The sequence below is a fragment of the Poecilia reticulata genome, linkage group LG1 (genome assembly GCF_000633615.1).
Source record: "Poecilia reticulata strain Guanapo linkage group LG1, Guppy_female_1.0+MT, whole genome shotgun sequence".
Lineage (NCBI taxonomy): Eukaryota > Metazoa > Chordata > Actinopteri > Cyprinodontiformes > Poeciliidae > Poecilia > Poecilia reticulata.
This window is the reverse complement of record NC_024331.1, coordinates 9,620,361-9,628,002: the sequence shown is the minus strand read 5'-3', so window position 1 is coordinate 9,628,002 and position 7,642 is coordinate 9,620,361. Positions and strand designations below refer to the sequence as shown.

The 7,642-nt window shown below is 37.4% G+C and overlaps 1 protein-coding gene across 1 annotated transcript in view; it reads left to right on the top strand.

The window, feature by feature from the left end:
* Positions 1-12: 12 nt before the first annotated feature.
* The window catches only part of LOC103462413 (complement C3-like), a 21,001-nt gene continuing 13,371 nt past the window's right edge, over positions 13-7,642 (top strand). The window contains exons 1-15 of the mRNA XM_008405182.1: positions 13-159; positions 432-520; positions 1,131-1,213; positions 1,294-1,381; positions 1,522-1,624; positions 2,663-2,783; positions 3,565-3,680; positions 3,927-4,073; positions 4,397-4,496; positions 4,576-4,670; positions 4,767-4,958; positions 5,512-5,667; positions 5,919-6,048; positions 6,267-6,335; positions 7,575-7,636. Of these exons, the coding sequence (XP_008403404.1) occupies positions 43-159; positions 432-520; positions 1,131-1,213; positions 1,294-1,381; positions 1,522-1,624; positions 2,663-2,783; positions 3,565-3,680; positions 3,927-4,073; positions 4,397-4,496; positions 4,576-4,670; positions 4,767-4,958; positions 5,512-5,667; positions 5,919-6,048; positions 6,267-6,335; positions 7,575-7,636 (1,668 nt within the window). The 5' untranslated portion in view covers positions 13-42. The remainder of the gene's footprint in view (positions 160-431; positions 521-1,130; positions 1,214-1,293; positions 1,382-1,521; positions 1,625-2,662; positions 2,784-3,564; positions 3,681-3,926; positions 4,074-4,396; positions 4,497-4,575; positions 4,671-4,766; positions 4,959-5,511; positions 5,668-5,918; positions 6,049-6,266; positions 6,336-7,574; positions 7,637-7,642) is intronic.

Below are 7,642 nucleotides of genomic sequence, written 5' to 3'. Positions count from 1 at the left end.
TATTACCTGATGGGTTCATGTAAAAAGTCTCATGATAATTGGATGTGTAACATTTTTGCTGCAGTTCATTACAGGATATTTGCCATGACGCCTGACATGAAGCCTGTGGAGAGAGACAACATGACCCAGATGGACGCTTCTGTGGCCATTGAGTTTGTGGTGATTTATTTAACATTTGAATATCATTGTTGTATGTTATGTTATATATATTAAAAAAATCATGGATGGTAACTCCATGTTCACTAAACATTTCTAGAAGTGATTTCTCACAATATGTGAAGCTTCTGTGCTGTATTTAAACAAATTGATATTTATTAATACAGATTTAGAGAATAGTAATTTTTAAATTAAGGATTCACTAAAGGCATTTTAGTTACCAGTTTTAATAATAATAATAATAATAATAATAAATCTTGATTTTGATCCTTTAGACCCCTGAAGGTGTCATTCTACCGCTGGATCCAGTCTCTCTGAGGTCAGGAATTCATTCTGGAGATTTTCAACTTGCTGAAGTTGTCAGGTGAGTATATGGCATATTAATATGCTCTGGAAAAAATTAAGAGTTCACTTAAAATGACCAGTTTCTCTGATTTTACTCTTTATWAAAGGGTAAAATCATGTTTGAGTAAATTTGTTTTACTCAAACATATGTTTGAGTAAAACAAACATTGTTCTCTTATTCTATAAACTACTGACAGSATGTCTCTGAAATTCCAAGCGAAAATTTAGTACGCATTTATTTGCAGAAAATGAGAAATGGTGAAAATAACGAAAAAGYKCTTTCAGACCTCAAATAATGCAAAGGAAACAAGTTTGTTAATTTAGARTCAACAGTACTAATGTTTTAACTCGTAATTTTTAAACWCATAATTTTATTGCTACAGTTTTACAGAATGTTTTTGGCTACAGTAAAGTGAAGAATCTTGTCGATTTGTGTCGTATTAAMTTGAGCTACCAGCAAACTGACTCACTAAGGAATTCAGGACAGCAATATAACAAATATAGCTACCTATTCACTCTATCTTAACTTTACTACTAACTGGCACACATTCATCTACTGCATGGACAGTCAAAGACGGGAGGATTGTTTAAACAGGCCACACATCCTGATGCTCTTCCTGTGTGTCAAGTGTTGGACTTTGGAGAATCGTGGCGAGGTTTCAAAGCATACCACATATGAGCTACTCTGCAGAGTTTGAAATCAAAGAATACGGTGAGTTGCGTAAGAGTTTCCCTGACGTGCTGGTTGTGATTGTTCTGATGTCAGAGCTCACTCAAACCTTAAACTTCCAGTGCTGCCCAGTTTYGACGTCAAACTGATACGCCGAAGTTCGTTCTTCTTTTCGGACAGCAAAGAACTCCACATAGACATCAAGGCCACGTACGTTGAGTTTCTCTTTGTAGGAGACATGTATTGATTATCAGATCGATTTAAGTTTTCTGTAGTACTTTGATCTACAGCAGTAGAAACTAGTTTTGGAACTTTAACAAAAAATAAAAGCGTCTTCCTGCTGACTCCAGGTACATGTTTGGTGAAGATGTAGAAGGCTCTGCATATGGAGCTTTTGGAGTTGTGCATCAAAATCAAAAGAAGAGTTTTCCCAGCTCACTTCAGAGAGTGCCGGTGAGTTTTTACCTTCAGTTATTTTTCTGTTTTGTTTGGCTCCACGTCCGTCTCAAACATTGACCCTCACATGCATAAGAAACAGTTTGAAGCATCTGACAGAAGGGTGAGATTCTACCTGTACAAGCACAATATGGAAAATCATCATGGAAACGCTTTTTGTAAACAAACCCACAGATACTGACCTGTAACTAACTATCAAATGGAGGGTTTGAAGGAGCTCATTAGGAGTCWGTGCTTRTGGTCTTAACTTTTGGCCGTCCTCAGACAGATGAGTGATGTCGTTAGTAATGCTGACCGTTAGGTGTGAGCGATACGGATTTAAAGTTTTATATCACAATTCTGGGGTACATTTCTTATAACGATAAAATTGGTAATAATAGGTATTTATTATTGCTTTTTTAGGTAACTGTAYTGCTGCAGAGCAGAGCAACCATCGCCCCACAAACATAAACACTGCTTCTGAGAATCATTGTAATCCACTTCTCTAGGACATCACTCACATGGAAAAATGTTATTTGTGTTACTAAACTGCAMRCAGTAAATGCACTTATTCATATTCATACATTTGTTGATATTTATTGGTACTATTTTTGYACAAACAGTGGACAATCCCAACAAAATTGACAGTTTTGGGGGACTTTAAATATTATTCATAGGTATTTATTGTGATAATAAATGTAATTCTTATCATGAAAGGAATAACCACAATAAATGAATGATAAACAATGTGAGAGATGACCACCCCTACTAACAATGTTTTTTATGTGACATATGTAGATATTGATTGAATAAAGGTAAAGGTAATTTTATTCATTCAGCACATTTTCAGCAATGCAAAGTGCTTTGAATAGTCATTGATCAGTTGATACCAAACACAGTGTGTTGCTGCTGCTGCTGCTGCTGCTATGTCATTAGCAATTCACTGTTTTTGTCTGTAGAAAAGCTGAACCTGATAAAGTTGCCTGTGAGTGTAAATGAGATGTAAATGTGTGACATCACCAAACTCTTCAGATAACGTGCATTGTGTGACATTAGATTGAGAGAGGAGAAGGAGTGGTGACCCTGAAGAGAGAGCACATTACTCAGAGCTTTGAAAACTTCACCGATCTTATGGGCAGCTCCATATTTGTGGCGGTCAGCGTGCTGACAAGAGACGGTAAGAGAAGCAGAGGTCGGTGGGGGTCAGTGTCACTTATCCAGGAGAAACTGTGGTAGTCTGTTTACAGTTTATCACAGTGTGTATCCTAATGAAATGGGTTGTCTTGACTTTGTTCAAGCTTTTATGTAAACATGTTGCCTTAGAGTCCTGGAAGTGCAACAATTTATGAGTTTAATAACTAAACTCATAAATACAACATGTTTCTAAATTGTTAAAATCTTGAACATAATGTAAATTAGTATGTTATGGATCATGTAAATAAATGTGTCCTCTGTTCTTCAGTACTCAGCTCAACACTTTTTCATTTATGTCATGTCGTTTGTTTTTTGTTATATTTAAAAATTTCCGTTGATAAAATACTGAAAAGCAATTTTTAAATATTATTTTAAGCCTCAGCTTTATTTGGTTTATCATTATTTTTGGTGGAAATTATGACTGATGTGCCTTATGATTTAACTTTAAAACCCATTGAGGATCGCATCATGTCACGATCTTATTGGAAAATGTTCAGACCGATCACTTTGTGTAAAAAGAGTTGACATTATCCTGAAGTGCATAATTTCAGCATTAGAGCCTGGTCTCAGCGTTATCCCCTGAAGGAACTGAACTCACTTCTTCCAACAATGGAAGCCTTAAAGGCCTTGTTTATTAATATATCGTGACTATGCACCATTTTATCTGTGAAGTGGTGTACTGTGACATCCAGAGCTTTTTTATGTGTCCGCACTGCTGTGAAACAACGAACTGAAAGCCTGACACTTCATTCTTATCCTCACAGGTAGTGAGATGGTGGAGGCAGAGCTGAGAGATATTTACATTGTCATATCACCGTACATCATCCAGTTCTCCAAGACACCCAAATATTTCAAACCGGGATTGTCTTTTGATTTTGCGGTAAGATTTCTTTTGTCCTGTTTTGATTCACATGCAGACAAACTGATAGTCTGATGTGTCACATTTGACTGATTTGTAGCTGGTTTAAGCGAATAACTTTGTGAATTTGTGTATTTTAATGAACTGTTGGTCCAAAGATCAGACATTCAGGTTCCTCAAACATCCTCTTTCTTCTCTTTTCCATGCGAATGTTTGACCATATCCATTTCTGTCAGATATGATTGACCTTTGTCTGTTTCTTGAAAGGTTGAGGTTCTGAATCCTGACGGCACTTCAGCACAAGGAGTTCCTGTTGCGATCGATGAAGCTGAGGTTGAAGGCGTTACTTCTGCCAACGGCATGGCGAGACTTTCAATCAATACGCTGGAAAACACTGGACCGCTAAAGATCACAGTAAGTCCTGAGAATTGGTAGAAATGTGTTGTTTCACATTTTTATCGAGGCACATGGATAGACGCCTATTCAGGATGCTGATCTCATGTTTAAAATAAGCATTGAAGCCTGCATGAACGCTCTTGTAAGTTTCTCACATTTCTGACAATAGTGCGATTCAAAAACATGAGGTATCGAGTAATATTTTCTTCCTCTAAACAAAGAACATGTAATTGTACTTAGTCATACCTGTAAGAGCTCTATAGCTGTGTTTGCTAGAGTGCATCTCTGTTTGTCAAGTATATTTCTTTATTTAATATTTATATTTTTGCTTAACTGTGTAGGTAAGGACCAAAAGTCCTCGAATTTCAGCTGAACGACAAGCATCGGCAAGCATGACAGCTCTACCTTATCGCTCAACAAGCAAAAACTACGTCCACATAGGTAAACACTACATTTATGTCCATCAGTTTTCTATGCATAAACACATTTTGTGGTAAATKACCCAAAGCCGTCTCTGCAGGAGTGTCAACAGCAGAAGTAAAACCAGGAGATAACCTGAAAGTGAACATCAACCTCAACAAACAGGACAATCCAGAAAACGATGTAACATATTTGGTGCGAGAGCAAATTTTATGTTTGTTTCTAAAAACGTTTGAAGAAGTTTGAAGTAGAGCTTTATGCAGTCTTTTTATTTTTTATTCCTGCTTTCAGATCCAGAGCAGAGGTCARTTAATAAAGCATGGACGCTTTAAAGTGAAAGGTCAAGTGATGATATCCATGACCCTCGCCGTTACCAAGGAGATGCTGCCGTCATTCCGCGTCCTGGTCTTCTACCATCCCGATGACAACGAGGTGGTGTCGGACTCAGTCTGGGTGGACGTGAAGGACTCCTGCCTCGGCTCGGTGAGGCACGGTTATTATTTTATTTTTGACCAATAGAATTTTTTTGTTGTTTTTTAGATTTCTCAKACATTTTTTATAAGTTCAGACATTTCTTAAACACCATCTGGCATCTTATGGATTTACATCCACCAATATATCTAGACAGGAAAACTGAAAATTAAATCCAACTTCTGAGTCTCTGTTCAGCTGTTCGGTGTTATTGATCATGGTAAATATTTGGACACACTTTAAAACATAAACGTTCACAAATGGTTTTTTTGTTGTGTTGAAACCATATTGTAAAGAAAAAAACGTTTCAAAGATATGAAGAAATTAAGTAAGAATTTTGATTTAATGTGTGCATGAAGGGAGTAAAAGGGCTCTTGTGTAGTTTCAATTCTGCTTTAAATTATCTGCTTTTTTGTTTTAGATGGTAATGTTTGTGTCTCCCAGCGCTCATGTTCTCTAAGCATCATCTTCATTGTCTGCACGCCTTCCGCTATTATTCACAGTTCTTACTCTTTTAATCATATTATGCATGGAAATAAGGGATGGTCTCATCTACTTCCAACAGCTGAAACTAGAGCCACTGAAACTTTCCACCTCCTACGAACCTCGGAGAAAGTTTGATCTGAAAATCACAGGAGACCCTGAAGCCACAGTGGGGCTGCTGGCCGTGGACAAAGGCGTCATTGCTCTTAACAAGAAATACCGTCTGACGCAGAAAAAGGTGATCTTCTCTCCTGACTATGTTCAGCACTTAAAGCCAAAGCGTCTTTGCATGTCAAAGATTCATTCCCCAAAGATTCATCAGTTGTTGTTTTTTTTTTTTTTTTTTGCATTTTATCTTAACCCTTGTATTTCGAAATGGGGTCCAACTGACCCCACACACATAAAACCTGTATCATTTTCCATAGACCTCTACGTTTGCCTCAGTTCTCGCACGCACAAGGGTTTTAAGGAGCCCTTTTGATTCCTCAGGTGTGGGACACAGTTGAGAACCACGACATCGGCTGCACACACGGAGGAGGAAAGGACAGCATGAGTGTGTTCTACGATGCTGGGCTGCTGTTTCAGTCCAACTTACAATCCGAGACGCCGCCCAGACAGGGTAGCTGAGCAAAACAAAAATACAACAATGCATAAAAGAAGAGATGATGGCTTGTTGTCCTGTTCCAGTTAAAATAGGAGGCCTTTCTTTATTCTTGATTTTACATAAGGCTAAAATACATTTAAAAAAATCTAAATTCTTCTACTGTTTGTTTTCTTAACTCCACCTGGAATAAATCTGAAATAACTTTGTCGCRACACGTGCATCCATGTTTTTAGATCCAATGTGCTCAGCCCTCCGGAGGAGGAAACGGGACACTGCCCTGATGAACGCCACCACCGAATTATGTAAGAGCCGTCACAGAAAGCAAGAACAATCTGCATTCACGTTTCACTTGTGTCGTCTCTCAGACAGTTTTGGCTTTTTAGACTTATTTAATTGCAAATACATCTTGTGTTTGTTCAACATACAGAAAAACAGCAGGTTGAGTTTCCAACAGCATTGCCACTGATACATGCACATTAAATTCTTGGTACATCCCTTTCATTGATGCACAACACGTTGTAATGGATGCATAATGTATGATATCACTAATGAATCATTTTATCAGCTGATCTTTTGGGACATTTACAAATATGCTGCACCCTTGATCMAGAAATAATCTGCAAACTGGYTWAAAACTCTTCTCAAAGGGGKTTTTTGTCTATTTGTCAGTCACAAAGTGCCATTTTCTGAGTTCAGTGAAGTAACTATGCTGTCTTCAGCTGGTATGAAAATACTGCATATGTCAAAACCCACTTAAAAGAAATTTGACCTACGTCATATCTGTATCTGACCCTTTGGCGTCTGTGTCTTTAGTGTCAACACTTCTCCATGCCRTGTGCTGATTCGGTTTACAAACATTTGTAGGAGCGCTGGACTGAGAAGTAGTTCATCAGTTTGTTAAGGCGCCCTTGATTGGTTGCCACGGGCGATTCAACGATTTCTAAAACATGCATTAATGAGTAAAAGCAACAGTTTGCATATGTTGCTGATGAGGGAATAACATTATAACATGATAGAAAGCTAAAAAAATAAAAACCTTTTGCACAACAATCCCTCTTAAAAGTGTAATAGCATTTCTTAAACCTCCTTCATGGAGTCTTGACTTATGTTCTATTTGTGTAAGTTTTTATTTASTTTGTACTTAAGTAAATTTATGATGTTTGAATTGTCTGTACCTTTTAATTAYTGTTTTGYAAACTGTACACCTGCGTGCCTCTTGGCCAGCACTCCCTCAGAGATTTCATCTCTTTAGACTTTCTGRTAAAAAATAGCACCAAATACATTTAACCATAAACATTAAGTTTGTTCCCATGCCTTCAAATGAATTTCACCAATAAAACTTCAGCAAAAGATAAGTATAAACAAAACAAGATAACTGATATTATTTTTAAATGCTTGGTTTTTAAATTATGCGTCCAACATGTTTTTTTGGGAGTTACTTTGATCTATTTTTATTTTTTAGCTTATCCTTACCAAACTGTTTTTATGCTTTCAATCAGCTTCTTGTGCTCATTTTCCCCCACAACCTTCTGTGTAACCAGTGAGTCGATATGACAACGACCTGCAGCGTGACTGTTGTTTGGATGGCACACGGGAGACCACAGTTTCA